The 17,007-nt window shown below is 53.3% G+C and overlaps 2 protein-coding genes across 2 annotated transcripts; one reads left to right on the forward strand and one right to left on the reverse strand.

Moving 5' to 3' along the window:
• Positions 1 to 6,924: 6,924 nt before the first annotated feature.
• On the forward strand, positions 6,925 to 10,175 carry pro1 (fungal-specific Zn(2)-Cys(6)type transcription factor; the record flags this gene model as incomplete). Its single annotated transcript, XM_040926194.1, has 2 exons — positions 6,925 to 7,111; positions 7,370 to 10,175. 2 exons carry the CDS (start codon positions 6,925 to 6,927, stop codon positions 9,343 to 9,345), a joined length of 2,163 nt encoding a protein of 720 aa, XP_040775754.1. The 3' UTR covers positions 9,346 to 10,175.
• A 3,776-nt stretch (positions 10,176 to 13,951) lies between these two features.
• M406DRAFT_260763 (uncharacterized protein) lies at positions 13,952 to 15,555 on the reverse strand (the record flags this gene model as incomplete). Its single annotated transcript, XM_040917392.1, has 2 exons — positions 13,952 to 15,175; positions 15,352 to 15,555. The coding sequence occupies 2 exons, from the start codon at positions 15,553 to 15,555 to the stop codon at positions 13,952 to 13,954; spliced, it is 1,428 nt and encodes a 475-aa protein (XP_040775755.1).
• Positions 15,556 to 17,007: the final 1,452 nt, after the last annotated feature.

Genomic DNA, 17,007 nt, shown 5'->3' on the forward strand with positions numbered 1-17,007 from the left:
CCTGCCGAGCATCTCATAGGTGTGGACAGGATTTGACCTTCCCGTCCAGGTCACCTGTGCATTGGAGCAACGATTCCGTATTCGCCCCTCACAGTCGAGACTCTTCTGGTGAGACGGATTCGCCCGGGTGCCCCGTTGCCCAGTCTGCCCGGTGCTGGGGGCAATTAAGAAAAGAAGAAAGAAAGAAAAATCGCTGACGATCTGAATGAATGAGCCCTGGTCCCTGCTTTGTGAGCCGTCCAATTGACTCGGTGCGTTGCATACATCGTGACCACAGTAGGAAGCACCTGACCCGTGCAACGCTGTGTCAGTGGCCTGCTACCGAGCTGAACTCGACTCTCTGGGGAAAGACCGCCGAGACCACTTCCCATGCACCTTGCACACAAGGGAGAGCACACATGCTACCATAATACATTAGTATGGGACCATACTTTAGCACTTCAGTAGTCGTTAGTAGTATCTGCAGCCAACTACCCCCCCCCCCCAAAGGCGGTCGACAGGGAATTCTAGCTCAAGCCTCATTTTCCCTCCTTCGTTCCCTCTCTCGGTTGTGCTGGTCCGGTGGGTATTCGAATCCACTGTTGGGCAAGTCGTGCAGATGCCATGGTCGGCCCGCGTCCGCAAGCATCTCTGCGCAGGGTGCATATGCGAGGGATAGGGACTTGTGCCCACAGATGTTGCATTCATTTCATTCCATACTGCAGGCCATATGCGAGAGAGAGAGAGAGAGAGCGTCACGTCGAGCAGTCGACAGTCCCTCGAGATGCTTGTCCTAGAGGTCTGCAAGAGACAAGGTCGAAGGCCTGGGGTCCCCATTGAATCGAATCCAGTCCCATTATGGTAGAGTGCATTGAGAGTGCATTGAGAGAGCGTGGAAAGTGGCTTGCAAGGGCGGACAAGAGGGCGTGCGCCGAGCAAACTCCAACAAGGGACCCAGCCAGCACGATTTGCCTCCCTGTCCCACTTCTCGCACACGCGAAGGGGCCCTCCTCGTAGGCTGCCCCCGAGGCGATCGTGAAAAACTGCTCAAGCATTGTAAAGCAGGACGGCTCAGAAGACGGCACGTCGGCCCAGCCACTGGCGCTCAGAAAAATTGAATGACGCGGATGACGAAGTTTCCCCCGCTTCCGCCTGCTTCGAGGCTCTCACCGACAGTTCAATTTGAGCCAAGGAAAAAGGATCAATTGCGTCGATCCAGCGCGGCAAGGTGTGAGACCTTGGTTCAGGTTGGGCAATATTTTGGCCTTCTGCCCGAACCCACGAGGGCGCGCTGTCTCGGGCTTGCGCCGCGGCCCACGTTTCGTCTCGGTCGTGCACGTGGAGGCGTGAATTGCGGTCAGTTTCAAAGACAAGGGCAAACAGGTTCATCTCTCTCGCCTTCGTCTATCTCCCTCCTCGGCCCACAACGTCCACCTGACGAAAAGTTTCTTTCGCGTCTTTTCTTCTTCTTTTTTGTTTTTGTTTTTTGTTTGGTTTGTGAACGACTGGGAGGCAAAAGTCGCCTGAATGGGCCGCGTCGTGTCTGTTGCAGGGGGTAGAAAAAAAAGATGAGTCTTCATGAAAACCTCCGCACGAGATCTTCGTCAGACTCCATGTCTTGTGGGACCGGTGAAGATCTTCACGAACCATAACTGACCCCACTCGGCCGAATGTTAAGCACACCCCCTCCCTGAGAAAAAAAGCAAGTGGGCCTTCATGGTTATCAACGGCTCCGCAAGACAACATCTCAGTGGCGGTCGGCTGGCCATGAGGGTGGACAAGACAGATACGGAAGTGCTCATTTAGTCGGTGCTTCCCCAAAGGCGGCCTCACATGATGAAGATTGGGGACCGCAAGACCAATGAATCCATCAGGGCTGTGTTGGATGGTTGAATGGCCGACAAGATACTGGCCTTGTTGCGATGCTGAATGGCAGAGCCTGTTCTATGAGAATCCACCTCTCTGCCACGGGTGCGGACCGAATCAGGATGCTTACAGGACGGCTGGCTCGCTTGCGCTTAAGAGCTGAGGCGGTCATTGTTGAGAGCTCAGATTTGGCCGCACTTAAACAGCCACCAGAGTCGAGGTAGCGCGGCCCACAAAGGGTTTGTCCTTCGGTTCCCTCGGCGCCGGCCACTGTTCGGCTATTAGCAGGATGTTGGTTCTTATCAGAAATGACATTTCAGAATGCTGAAAATGGCCGACATCACGGCCTTTTTCATCCTAGATTGAAATGAGTAGTATAGCAAGGTGAGCATGGCGATGGCGAATCATGTGGGTACAGTCCCGATGCTCAAGTGCCGGCGCACAGGAAAAGGTGAAATTGATTGTCGGTGCCAATTTGTTGTGTGGCGGAGTGATCCCGTCCACTGCACCACATCATCTGCTGGCGGGGCCAGCATTGTGGCTGGAAGTGAGCCCCAACGGTGGCTGGGAGACTGTCCATAAAAGTACTACGTCGTGTACCAGCCATAATGAACCATCTTGGAGGATTGACTCTCAGCTGGCTGGGTCTGCCCCTGCATATGCATTGTGAAGCTGTGGTGGGAAGATGGGGAAAATCGGCACATCGTTGAGATAGGAGAAAGAAGAGGGATCAGCCGCAGGCCCTAATCAATCGAGCTGCCTACATGAATCATGGCCCCTTGTGGCTGATCTTTCGATCCTTGCGTGAGACTCGGACCTCTTGGATTGGACAACGTTGGGGCTAGTCGTGCAGTTAAGGGCGACGGCGTAGAGCGGGATCCTCCCCCTAATCAACACCGACGAGGTTGGTCCTGCAAGGCTGGCCCCTGGATACCACACCATACATCGACTATTGGCTGGTCAATGCAAGATGAGGTATCATAGCGAGGAGAGGATGGAGACGCACCATTTCCTAAGAGGGTGAGAAATGTGTACCTCATCAAATGAAGCTGATGATACTCCATGAATCAGTATCGTGCAGCTCAGTTCGGGCCCTTGGAGAGATTGCCCATGTGGGCAGAAGCCTCTGAGGTAGGTACTGGTACTGGAAGCAGGAACGATACATGCGGCGTGCAGGCCACGCACTCTTACCCTTGCCCCAGCCGTTTCTGACGTCTTGTGTGCCTCTCTGTCTCGGTTGTCTTCCGAAATCGGAGTAGCGTGGCTGGTCGAAGTGTGTTGCCAGTCTGCAGCCAGCACTGGGAACAGGTTGGGTCCTTCTCACGCAGGTAGGTGTCCTGGTCTGGGCAGCAACCTCCAAAGCCAGTCAGCCATGGCTGCCGCGAGAGAGAATCAACCATGTCGAGGAAGGAGCTATTTTGACGCGATCAGCTTCAACTCGGCGCTTGTTCTGCGGACCATGTCTCGCTGAACATGCGCAGACAAAAATAGCCCCGCGGATATCAAGCAGATGGGGTGCATCGACTCGATCGATGATGCGCGTGCGTGTGTGCAAGCGCTGAAGGCGGTTGAACAAACCATCGTCAGAGCGGTATGCCAAATTTAGGTCATTTCATATGACAAAGCTCTATCGTTCGGCGCATGCAGTAAACGCTTTAGCTGTTGGCGCGCGCATCTATCTTCCTCGATTTAGTGTCGCAGGGTCCGAAGCCTAGGATTCCCTCGCGGCGGCTATCGAGGACCTAGTACATACGCAGCAAGTAGAGCACGGGACGGTACGATAAGATTTTCCCACCAGCTGGCCCCACATTGGCTCGCGGGCATGGGAGGGAGCACCCGAGGGGCCTACAGGGAGATGACTCCTTCTAGGCCTCAGGCCTTAGAGCCCCGGGGAAAGAGCAACTCAAAGTCAGGCAGCCCCCCTGCACTTGTCTACCCCTGCAACTAGCGTCCCCACCTCGAAGGCTCCTTCCCGTCTGACAAGCCTGTATCGCATTTCGATTGGCTCTCATCACCGTTACATCGCTCCCTTTCCACTTGCTACTAATGCACGGCCCACCCTTCGTCACTTCAACGTCGTCGAATCAGCCAACAATTCACACATCTTGTTTTTGCAGAAAAAAGCTCGACAAATCCTGGACGGCACAGATTGCGACGTGACCACACCCTCCATAAGCTAGCTCTCGGGGTTGTGTGGCTTACAGTCAGCCAGGGGTGCAGATTACAGACTCGACTCGCTCCCCTGGACCTGCAGATCTTGTCCATTTGCCATTGGCACAATGGAGTTGGTCGCATTGTCTTGGCTGGTCGAGGGACGAGGGACGGGACAGAAGCATGCGCATGGCATGGCATTGTCAATGCAATAGGGTTCCTCACCGGCCCGCGTCCCCTCAGCAGACCTCACTTACCACAGTCTTTTTCATGTCCTCAACTGTAAATTGCTTGCAGCAAGAGGGGGGGGACGTTGGACAGTCAGTTTCCCCTCTCGGTAACACTCGTCTTACCGGGCCACGAGCTCAATCCCTCCGCCCATGCTCACCCTTCAGCACCCAAAGGCCAGCTTGCGGGGTCTACACCGTATCCCCTCCACGTGCCTATGTCTTAGGCATTACCGCCAGTTCACAACTTTCCCTAGACCTTCGGAAACAACTGTGCGGGAAAACATACGGAGACACATACATACACACTCCTCTGAGCGACAAGGAGATTTTACCATAGGGTATAGCCCCAGAATGGCCGTTCGATGGCTGGCTGGCTGGCTGGCTGTCCCCCAAGACCACGCTACAGGGAGGCCGGTGGCATCTTATACAGTTACCCCCCCCCCCCCCGTCCCATCTTTCACTGGTTGTATCACACAAACTCATTTGCTGGCCAGTCGTTCGTGGCCGCCACGGTGCATAGGAGTCATTACAGCCATCAGCCACGTCAATCTGGTGTGGGAGGGTTACCCTCGACCTGCTTTTTGGCCAATCTTGTGCGGCACATCGTGTCATGGCCAGCGAGCACTTCCAAAGAGTTCGATCTGGGCCCGTTGATCAACATGGACCAACCCATAATGCGATTTCACAGACTGCTACGCCGGCGAAATGAACCTGCCGTGGTAGTGAGGCGTACCCCAAAAATCAAGGTGTCACTGCCAACGAAATCCTTCTCAGAAAGGCACAGCGCATGCTCCCTGCCTTGCCTGCAGACGACTCCACTTTGACGGATGCAACGAGAGCGGACAGCGGTATTCAACGTGAGCCGATCTGAATTCTCGGCTTAGGCTACTATAGTAATGGTGCCTTGGGCCTTGAGTGGTATGGGCAGCTGCATCTGCAGCTGTGCGATGCCCAATTTAGGATGTGACCAGACCAGGTCCCATCACAACGCGAGATGACAAAAGTGCGATCTTCGGACGAGACTCCAGTCAGACTAACCCCCTCCACGGCATGTTTCTCCGAAACAAACATTCAAGGGTTTGTAGCCACACAAGTGGTGGTGTGTGTGTGTGTGTCTCGACATTTACTGTCCCGTACACGTCTTGGCGTCCACTCGAGATCATGGACATTGTGTCGCTAGGGGGAAAGAAAAGAAACAACAAAAACTCGACCAAGCGGGGTTTCAATATTAGACTTTCGGGAGTTTCCCGCTTCCACATCATCACTTTGCAAGAAAAGAAACATCGGCAACTTGGCTATCACTAGCGGTCGCATGTCGCAATCCCGCCTGTCCTCGGCTAAGGTGCGATGTTCTCTACAATGGCACACAAGCAGCCATGTACTCAAACCGCACAGACGACCCTCTGCGCAGGAAGCTCTGCTCTCCGGTTCCGCCCATCAGTGAGCCCATCTGTGAAGATCGGCACCGACCCCTGTGAGATCAGGCCTGCAGGATACCCAGAATGGACGGAGCTATCTAATACTATAGTACTGTCCCGCATGACCTCTGCATGCTGGAGGGTGGAGGTCCCGCCAATAGCCTCTGCACCTTGCCGTCACCCCCTTCCAAGGGCTCTCCTCCCGTACTATCCATAGTACTATGTCTGCACGGAGCCCATGGCCCCCGGCCCTTGCAGTGCTACCAGAGCTCAACAATAGCTCTCTGTGGGTGGGTTACATGGTGGATCACACTTCCGAGTGAGACCCTCCGCGCGACCGCTCATTGGTACCTTTAGCGCAGTCTCCATTCCTACCTACTCTAGAGTGTGGACGAGGACGGGACAGCAGGTCGCGGCCCACCAATTACAGTACTGGAGGATACATGTATCCATTGCGGAGTTCTGCACCGACCTGCTCGTTGTGCGGTAGGGCGACATGCTGGGCAGACCAGAAGAAGACAAGCGTCGTTGTGTGCTGCTGGCAGTTCCAAAATTAGAAAACAAAGTCGACGGGGCGGATCCAAGCAACAATTTTCGTGTGGCCTGGACATGTGGCCACGATATAAGGCTTTTGGTCCATCCGACATCTGGGCCTGTGATGTCTTCTTCTTCCTCTTATCCAAAAGGTTTAATGGTTCATTTTGGTGTCGTCCAGTCAAAGTCTTTCCCTCCTCTCTTAATATCCCCTCCTCTCCCCCTCCCCCACACGGTCCATCGATACAGGTTCTATCTCGGCCATCCTATTCATCAGTCGTTTTCGATTTTCAAAATCACCCAGCAAGCAGGCCTTGCTCCCTAACCGGTCAATCATTTCGCAGGCGGACAAAATTCACCGGCAATAATTAATATTAGTCGTTTGGGGCTTGGACAAGATTGGGGCTGTTCATTCGGCACGCATTGCAACCCCCCCGGAAACATTCGCCTGATCTTCTCGAGTGCGAACCCGTCCCAGCTGAGAGAGAGCTTCTGGACCTCGACCAGGACTTGGAAGAGGAGAAGAGACCCTTGCTGGTGTCCCTCCCGCTTTTTGCTCGGCCCAGAAGTCAAAGAGGACAAGAGGGAAGATCCACACCCTACTGACCGCACGCCCGCCCCCACTCTCTACTGCCACCCCCCCCCCCTTCTTCAAGGACCGGGTATCCCCTGCGCCTCTCTCTTTCTGTCTCTGTACTGTACGCAGGTACGGAGTTACCAGTCTTGATTAGGGACTGAGCATACAAATGTCAACACTACCCCCCAACCGTCAACATCGTCAAGAGGACCTCATGGGAGCATCGCAAGTCAACATGGCCGTCGCACAGCCAACAAAGGCGAAGGCCAAGTCGGCCCCCAAGGCTAGCGGTCCCAAGGCCAGCAACAATGCCAATCCGAAACAAAAAACACAGATGCATCGTCGCTCAAGAACAGGTTTGTACTGTCTTCTTTACAATGCTCCTTTGTCCTCCTCTTCCTGCTTCACTTTGGGCTGGTGTCGACGCCGCCCCTTCCTTCCCCCCCCCCTCCTCCCGCAAAAAAAACAACAAAACAAACCAACATTGAGGCTCGAATGTCTCATGTCAATGGTCTCTCTTTTTCCTTTTTTTTATTTTTGGGAGTTTTCCGTCCATATTTTGTTTCATCATCTTGATTGAATTCCATCAGCTAATATTAAATCTCCTGGTAAAGGCTGCTACACCTGCAGACTCCGGAGGAAGAAGTGCGACGAGGGTTCGCCAATGTGCACAGCATGCAAGCACCTCGGTCTTGCTTGTGAATACAAGCGCCCAATGTGGTGGAGCAACAATGATGCCCGCAGAAAACACAAGGACGACATCAAGATGATCATCAAGAGGAAGAAGTTGTCCGAGAAGGCGCAGAACTCACAACATTCCCATGCCATCCAAACCTCGATGCCTTCGCCGCCAGGCCTGTCTCACTCTCTCCCAACATCAGCCACCTTCTCTGATCCTCTCGACCGGACACGATCTCAGTCCATCGACTCGCAATACTCGTTCAATTTCAACAGCCCACCTGCCGTCACTGATGGCTTTCCCTACAATGGACAGATGCACCCGGAATTTATGTTGAATGGTATCTCACCATACACGCCATACGAGATTGACGTCAAGACGGAGCGACAGATGTTTGTGGACGATGTTCCCACCCTGACCGAGTCAACAACCTCAACCTTCAGCACATACACCACTCCGCCACCGCCCGGGACATTACTGCCCTCGTCGTTCCCGCTCGAGGGCGGCGAATGGACGGAGCAGACCTGCACAGAACGGCGAGAGTCGCTGACCGAGGAGACCCTGAACTGCAACTTCTTTGACTTTGCACACGGCCCCTCGATGAACACAAGACAAGTTGCCATCGAGCTGGACGAGGGTGACCAGAGGCTCCTGGACCATTTCATCCAGTTTGTGCTACCGACCATCTTCCCCATCCTCGAGACGAACCAACACGGTTCCGTTGGCTCCGATCTCATCCTGCCCGCACTGCAGAGCAACAAGGGCTACCTGCACTGCTGCCTGAGCATAGCAGCACAGCATTACAAGGCCATGGTCATGACGCAAGGCGGTGAGGTTGATAATGATCTTATGCAACAAGTAGATGGCGATATCATGCGCCACCGCTACTCGACCATCTCATCCCTGTGTGATGCCCTCAACCGGGATGAGGATCACCAACAGATTCTCGAGGCTGCCCTTGGGCTCATCTTCTTCCAATGCTGCGTCGGCCGCTTTGACGACGCCCTGCCTGATATCGCATGGCACCAGCACTTCCAGGCTGCCATCTCGCTGGTACAGAAGCTCAACCTTCCCAACCTCGTCGCCGACGAGCACCACCCGCTGAGCCAGACTCCCTTCAACATGACCCTCACATCATGGATTGATATCCTCGGTGCATCGATCAAGGGCCGTGCCCCAACCTTTGCACACACCTACCGTGAGAAGCATCTGTCTCAGGTCAACCACTCCCTGGGTCTCCGTGAGCTCATGGGGTGCGACGACCGTGTCATGTACCTGATCAGCGAGATTGCCTGCCTCGAAGCTCTCAAGCGTGATGGCATGGACGACATCTCGTTGTGCCAGCACGTGCACGTCCTGGGCGACCAGATCGGAATGACTGAAATGGGCGAGACGGGACCCAAGATCCCTTTCAATGCCAACGGGTCTCTGAGCCCCAAGCAGCTGTCGAGGAACATGACCCAGGCATTCCGCCTCACGGCGCGCATCTACCTGTGCAGCCTGGTGCCCGGTTTCTCGCCCACGCAGCCTTCGTGCATCAACCTCGTCGAACGCCTCACCAACGTCCTGCAGCACATCCCATCGGGACCTGGTGGTTTCGACCGCTCTCTGGTCTGGGTGTACCTGCTCGGCGGCTCGATGAGCGGGGTGGGGTCAAGCTTCCGCACCTTCTTCGAGGACCGCGTGTCGCAGCTGGGCGAACAGGCCGACTATGGCTCCTTCGGCCGGGTCGCCTGCCTCCTCCGCGAGGTGTGGGCTCGCAACGACGAGCTCGTCTGCTCGCCCAGCAGCGCCACCAGTGCCGCGGCCGGCATCAAGCATGAGGAGTCCGCACAGCAGCAGGGACAGCCGCAGTATATCCCCTGGCGGGATGTGATGCAGATGAAGGGCTGGGACTTCCTGCTCATCTAGACGATGACCCCACAGGAATAACCCGACTCTGCATCCGCCTGCACGTCCCTCTCTCTCTCTCACAAACACACTCCCTTTTCGCTGACTAACCCTTCATTTCAACAACTTATAACCTTTTTTTTTATTATTATAAACCTAGATGGCTGCCGCAAGGCATCTCACGAGATGAGGAAATGATACCTAACTGTTTTGGACGACACTGGACCTTTCGGATGAAGATTGACGACGAAAGCTCTTCTGCAGCTGGGCTGAAGAGCAGCGAGCGATATTGCGAGAAATGAAGCAATAAACAAATGAACGAAACGAGCCAAACCAGACGGCATTGAAAGATCCTGTCAACAGATTAGCTGTTTGTGTTCTGGTTTCTCAACAAACTTACACACACTCCCCTATATTTACAGCATGCATGGGCAGGAGTTCTTGTGCGCGTGTCGTGTCTGGGGGATTTCTTTGGGGGTCATTGGGACAAAGTGTGTGGGCTCATACCATATTTTTCCTTTTTCTCCTTGGGCGAGAAGTGAGTGTTCAGGAGCATTGCCTTGGTCTTTGATTGTTTTTGCCTGCTCTTTTTCCCTTTCCCATTTTCTTCCTCCTTATTCGCAAGACGGATCACACAGTTGGCTGGAAGGAGGAAAGGACTTTATTATATACCCACGAATTTCGTGCAGGGTTTTCTTTGAAGTAAATAGCCGCCTCGAGTTTTCAACGTGGTGTCCACGGCGATGGGACGACGTTCTTGATAATGGCGGCATCGGTACGCCGAGGGGTGGGAAAAGACCCTAGTCAAAACAATAAACAAAAAACAATATTATTTTAAAAAAGTAAATCTGTCTATTCCGATGCTTTCCATTGGTGATTTGGTGGTGGAACATGAAACTTGCCTTCGACTCTTCTATAGACGCGCGCCACGGCCACGAGGACTGAGGCCATCGTGGCCCACTGACTGGTGCCAGCCAGCCCACCGGCGGCGGGCGGTAAGGGAACAGAAGCAGCAACAGCGGCCTTCTGGAACCTGGAGCCCCGGCGTACCGCCGCGATCTGTACTGTAGCACGCAATATTAACAATTTCGTCATTTTAAGCCAGGGATACACACACACAGCCACAACATTGTTCATGCTGAAGAGGTGGCAAATTCAAAACATGGACAGGGCCTTGATGTCCATCCATCGTGGCTTTGCTTTGCCACACACACCCCCCCCCCCCTCTTCCAAACTCTCAGGCAAAGTAGGACCAATGGCAAGGTTAATAATGAACTTGTACAGTACGTTCATATAATACAGAGAGATCTTACTTGGTCTCTTATCTTGGGCCCCCAGCGCATGATTTTGCCGCCGACAATGGACTTGATGTGTTTCAGAGAAAGAGGGGGGGAGGGGGCGGTTTACTCGCATGCTCAGCTATACAAGAGGGCAATATTTTCAACAAGAGGTGGCCTGACTTTGTTTTTACTTGGGCCTGCGTCATCTTGTGATGCGACACATATGAGGCCTATATCGAACCGCGCGCCCTGAATTATTGACGCTGGAAAGAACCACACAAGGTCTCGCTTCTTGTATTCTCTTCTTGAAATTGAGAATTCAGGAAAGGGGAAAATGGATATAAAAGGAAAAAATTTAAAAATAAATAAAAAAGGACATGACTTGCATTCTTGATTCTTGAGCCAGGTACACCAAATAAAGTGCTGCAGGTATGCATATGAACAGTACCAACAGGTGGAGAGCAGGTGCAGGTGGAGGCCATGGTTGCCTTACCTCGCGCTACGATGCGCGACTGTTGCTGCCTCAGGCTGAGCTCGCGCCTGCTCCTTGACCGAGCTGCATGCACACATCCCGAAATCCTCACAGCTGCAAACTAGATGCAGCTTTCACCAACAAGCTCCCTGCAAACTGTCTCTGGCCAAACATTGAACAGAACGACTTCAGGAGATGTACTGCGATGTCTACCTTCATCCAGGCCAATATGTCATAGCCCTACTATTTACACGCTGCCTAAGGATTCTGCGCCCTAGGAAAGCTCACTATAGCTCCCACCCTCTTTTTCTCGTCTTTAATAGAACATTTTGGCTGCCTACTAGATCAGAACAATACACAGAGTAGACTAAAGGATCAAGGCTGAAGGGTAGTGCCCACCGAAAACAAGCCAAGAAACGGGGCAGAAACACTGCAACAAGAAGGTCCTAAACCAGCAAAATGCTGTCCTGGACATTTATATTGCGTAAGGAAAGAACCTACCCCCAAGATGCACGACTGGAGTTAATCTAAGGATGTTTCAGCTGCTATATGGAAAAGTACGGCACCGCTGGTTTTGATGAAGCTAGAGCACACTCGCATACGGTGGTTCTTCCACCCCGATCCAATGGATGAATTAGTTCTAGAGCTTCTGCGCCTTCTCGTCGAAGGGAAAGCTTAAGCCCTACGCAACGACTCGTTCTTGGAAAAGGGGGCTGGCTTGCTTAGACGCTGGGAGCGGCGTGTCGTCTGTCAGCCGCACCAGAAACGAACACGAACATCCAGATGTCAGCAAAGCGGAAAGGCTGAGGCTGGCTGGCAAGGCGTATCCGCGGCCTTGGTGCGCCTGATTTGGCAAGTAAAACCGCGAAGTGTTCATGATAGGATCGTGAGGCTGAAAGTTCAATGCGAGGTTGCAGCGGGTCATCTCGACCGAGCCTTCTTCTGCTGATTTATTAGACGTTCTTCTCTCCGGGCTCAAGATGCTGAAGATTGAAGAAACTCGAAGTACATATATGATTGTGTTAACGGTATTATCTTGATCAGTTGATCAAATGCTATGTCGACAGCAAACTCATACGCATCCTATTTCTCTTATAACTTGAGCAGGCCATACCCATTCAAATGGATCACTCCTTTAGTCTTGGTTGGAGCACCGCTGATCATTTTGGTCACCACCGTCGTGAGCATCTCGACATCTGGCTATGAGTTGTCGACGACATACTCGTATGATCCCAACGCAACGGAAGCCAAGCATACATACTTTTCTCAATGGCCCTCGTTCATGACGGCGAACACGCAGGCCACTTGCAATTCAGCTTCGTTACCGATCGGATCCAACTTCTTTACCAACAATACCGCCTTTTCGTATACAATCACGAGCATTTGGCAAGGTTCTGGGGCCGACTCCAAGCTACTGGATGGAGGGTTGCCTTACCATAACAATCGCCTGGATAATTGCTCCGTCTCAAGCCTGGGAATAACCTTTGAATCGTTCGATCGCACGGGAGCGCAGATCGCGAGGGCAGAGTGGGGAACAAGCTTAGAGGCCTTTATTAGCTGTTCCCTGTATACTCCAGAAGGACCGATGCATGTCAATTTTACGACGGATTGGGACTGGAACCCTTCACACACCTCATTCGATCATCCGTCGACGCAGTTTCCAGGAGTAAATCAGAGTTCTGGCAGTTTGTGGTGGGGAGAATCGTTGATGGCTTGGTATTATTTGGCACTCATCAACAACACCGTCATCGCAGCACAGGAAGCCGGTGCCTACAAAGGATACGTCACCATGAACAGGACGTCTTTCGGCCTTGCAACGACCTATGAACAGGTTAAATCGCTTGACTTCTTCAGTGGTGATTTGTATTTTGTCCCGTATAACAAGGATGGAGAATTTTCAGACAGAATCATCTGGTCTGGCAGATACCTCGTGTCCCAAATGATTGATGGCCCATGGTTGCCGTCGATATGGATCAATGTCGACACACTCTCAAAGGCGATGTACTTCACCATCCTGGCAGACCTCGGCCAGCTGGACACGGCCCATCAAAACATATTGACGAGCCCGGATATGCTGGAATATTATACGCTCAATTTCTCCGCTATCCGTGGTGAGTTTGTTATGGAAACCTCGGTTCTTAGCATCTTTGACTCAAGCCTGGCTGGTGGCCCGTTCACTAATGCCAATGCATCCGAGTGGCAGTTGGGCATTCAACCGTCTGTCATTTCGGCGCAGTATTTATGCTCAGAGCCGAGACTGAAGCAAGGCGGCAACCTCATCATGGCAATACTGGTGGCCAACTATGTGTTGCTCCAGTCAGCTTGGCAGATATTCAAGTTTGCCATCAATTTCATTTTGGCACGACGTTTGGAGGTGAAACATTCTATAGTGTGATGGAGGGAGATACTAATTACAAGCAACTTACTTGTTCTGTGCGAGTCCCCAGTGAGTCCACCGGCCTTACTAGCGCCAGGCACCTTTTTCTTTCTTTTCTTTTCTCCCTTTTCCTTCTTTCTCTGTGGCTCAATTCACCCATTTCCCATATACTCTCAACCAAGTACTGAGCCAAGAGCGGTGTGCGCTCACCCAGCTAGCCACGAGCCCTTCCACGAGCCTCCGATATAGAATCCCGGGATCTTGCCTAGATTCACACATTCTACAGCAAATCAGAAATGCCACCGTGGCGCCCCGCAGAGAAGGACAAAAAGAAGAAGAGAAGAGACAAAATTAAGGTAACACGTAAAAAAAAAAAAAAAAAAAAAAAATAAAGTAACCAGACAAAATCAAGCCGCTAGGTCTCTTCTGGTCTTGCTCCTTCCTCACTCTTCCACCGGCCGGCAACAAGCCCTCATCTTAGCAAATATGCCGTAATTCTTATTTCGTCCCCGCGGCCAGCTCTTTCTCAACCTTCTCCCACAGGCCAGCAGGTCGATACCCCTCGAGCCAATAATTGCCCTTGGCGTCCTTACCAGTGATGATGAACCCTTCAGGGTAGGGCAAACCAGTCTGGATCTGCGAGACAAAACAAGGGGTGAGGGGCCCGTCAAGCGTCTTCACGGCGGCGGACGAGAAGTCGGCCATGTACACGCCGGACTTGAACCAGTTGGAATAGCCCACGTGGTGCATATTCGAGGCGCCAAAGAAGACGGGCAGAGGACCGAGGGGCCATGCGTTGGCGCGGACCATGGCCTGGTAGGCCTCGACCTGGGCGCGGGTGCCCTGGGTGTTGACGGCCTTGCGGATGTCGCCCGCCAGGCGGCCCAGCGACGCGTCCATGTCCTTCTTGGTGCGCAGCAGGTTCTTGAAGCTGAGGCAGTTGCCGACGTACAGCCTGTCGGGCGGGAGAAGGTCCCCCGCCAGGGCCTTGCGCGCGGACATGGCCTGCATGATGGTGACAGGCTTGTCGGCGGGGAGGTGGCACACGGCGAGGCGCGACCACCAGGCGGTGAGGACGTCGTTCTCCGTGAGGAACGCACTCGGGTCACCTGCGTCGCGAAGCTCCTGGAGGCAGTCCTCGCGCATCTTCTGCCAGAACCGCGGCGGGATGCACACGGTGCGGTTCTCCTTTTTCCCGACGAGCAGGCGGTAGCCGTTGCGCAGCACGTACGACCCCGTGGCCAGGGAGCCCAGCGCCGAGCTGGCCACCTCGTACGTCTCCTCGGGGTGCATGCCCAGCTCGCGCAGCGGGTCCTCGTCGAAGCCGTGCAGCGACGGGACCTCGTCCTCGCGCCCCTGCAGGATCAGCACCCAGCTGTCCACGATGGCGCGCAGGCCCATGGCGTCGCTGGCCACGTGCAGCCAATGGATCGTCACGAGCGTCGAGTCCGTGAAGGAGACGATGCGGAGGCCCAGCACGGGCCGGTCCGTGAGCGTGTAGTCCTCGAGTGACTTGGGCGAGTCCGCCCCGCACGCTAGCTCCGCCCACTCCTCCGGGTTGCCCACCGTGGCCGGCCGGTCGGTCGGCATTTTGGCCGGCGTCGGCAGCTTGCAGGCGATTGGGTGGTCTGCCTTTGGCATGTCGTGGGCGAGGTGCGTGTATGCGATGGCTGGGCGGTCCTGGGTAAACTGCTGCGGGACATGGTACTCAAGACCTTTTGCCTATAGTGAAGAGAGAGAAGACGGATGGTCCGGTTAGTCTTCTTTGTTCTCCCCTCCTTTTTTTCTTCTTTCTCTCTCTCCCTTTTCGCACTCCCTCTCCCACAGTAACATGAGATGATGATATATAAAGAGATCATATGGATCGAGCATAGGAGAGAGAAAAGCCAGAAACGTACCCCTTTCCTGACCCTACCGCCGAGTTTCTGCCAGGTGTCGCGCCGCACGAGCTTGTCGAGGCTGCTGCGCAGCTTCTCTGGATCCAGCACCTCGTCGAAGACCATGAGAGCGTACATTGTGATCCTGGTGAACATGGGCGTGTCGTCAAAGAAGTGCAGCGGGATGACCTTGTCAGGCCCTGCCGAGGACTGAGGAGAAGCCATGGTGGTGTGATGGTGGTGGTGGTATCACAGGTAGTGTTAACGCTCAGGTGCCTTGGTGATGACAATGATGATAATCGTCGTTTATTTGTTCGCCCTCGAGCTGACAGATGATCTGTGAGGTCTCCTTCTTTATCACGTCCTAGGACTTGTCAGCAAGCGTCCGAGAGGATCTGATCAAGAAACCAAGCCTGACAAGAGGCACCTGACAGCTTGGGGGAATGCTGTAGCGAGGCAGGGAGGGAGAGAGGGAGACATACATACCCAAAGAGAAAACGGCAAAAATAAAATTAAAAAGAATTAATTATCACGAGCAAGTCCGTTCTGTACACGGTGTGCCACAGGCTACTACTACTCACTTAAGGATGGATCATATACAAGACCTTGATGAGCCAGCTAGTCAACTCCACCAGACTTAGAATCGGGGCTTGACTTTCCAACAGGCTAGGCCTATACAAGAGAGAAGCGGACACAGCTATTTTTATTTCTTGGTCCTGTGGTTGATAGCGGTGATGAACTACTCTCCGAGAGGTGAGAAGGATTCCGGGCCCTAGCCAGGCACCACTTTCCTTGATATCTCTCTTGTCTTCCCAACGGATGGAACCCCTTGGGGACCGGCGCCGCAGCGTCGCATGGGCAGGGCCTTTCCAGATGCAGCGGCCGTCTCTTTGCTCATTTTCTCTTCTCTTCTTCTTTCTTCTTTTCTCCCGGTAATTTTGGTGGTGGTCATATTTGCCATAGAAGATCATACTGACTGCAGTGCTGGAACTATAGTACTAATAATTTGTTCATGGCAAGTTACTGTAACACGGTATCACTGGTGTCATACCGTCTGGATCTACAGAGAGTCCACACGGGGATGATCGCCAGGACTGACAGGCTCATACTACTACGCAGAAGAAGCAAAGAAAGCCAAGTGAAGAGTGGCATGGTTTTGCTATGGCGTACCACCGTATGGGAATCTTTCTTGGCAACCGTTGAAGGGAGGGATGGGTGGGTTTGGAGGGGCTGGGGGCGGGGGGGGGGGGCGCTTTTGAGGGTCCTATGTCGCATTTATATTGTGGAGTAGGTAAAATTCATGGACAGGCCAAGGAAGCAAAAGGATCCCATCATTGTTAAGTGGTAAGGTAGTAGGGAGGCAGATGCTACTGCAAGGGACACTTTTCAGTCACTACCTCTTGGAGGAGGGATTAATAATGGGTATTTTACTGCTTACGGCAGGAATAACATGTATGCCACAGCTCAATTGGTTTTGAGAGAGGCAACAAAGGCGAAGGGGGATCTTGGGAGAGGACAAGTGAAGCAGAGCAGAATAATTACAACCGTAGTACATAGATCAAGTGCTCATCCTCTTCTTCATGATCTAATCAGCCGTCATTTGTTGTCTGTTGGTCGTACCACAGATAACTGACTCGAAAGAAATAAGTGACTTGTCATCGGCCGTAGTGAGAAACA

The sequence above is a fragment of the Cryphonectria parasitica genome (genome assembly GCF_011745365.1).
Source record: "Cryphonectria parasitica EP155 unplaced genomic scaffold M406scaffold_5, whole genome shotgun sequence".
NCBI classification, from domain to species: Eukaryota; Fungi; Ascomycota; class Sordariomycetes; order Diaporthales; family Cryphonectriaceae; genus Cryphonectria; species Cryphonectria parasitica.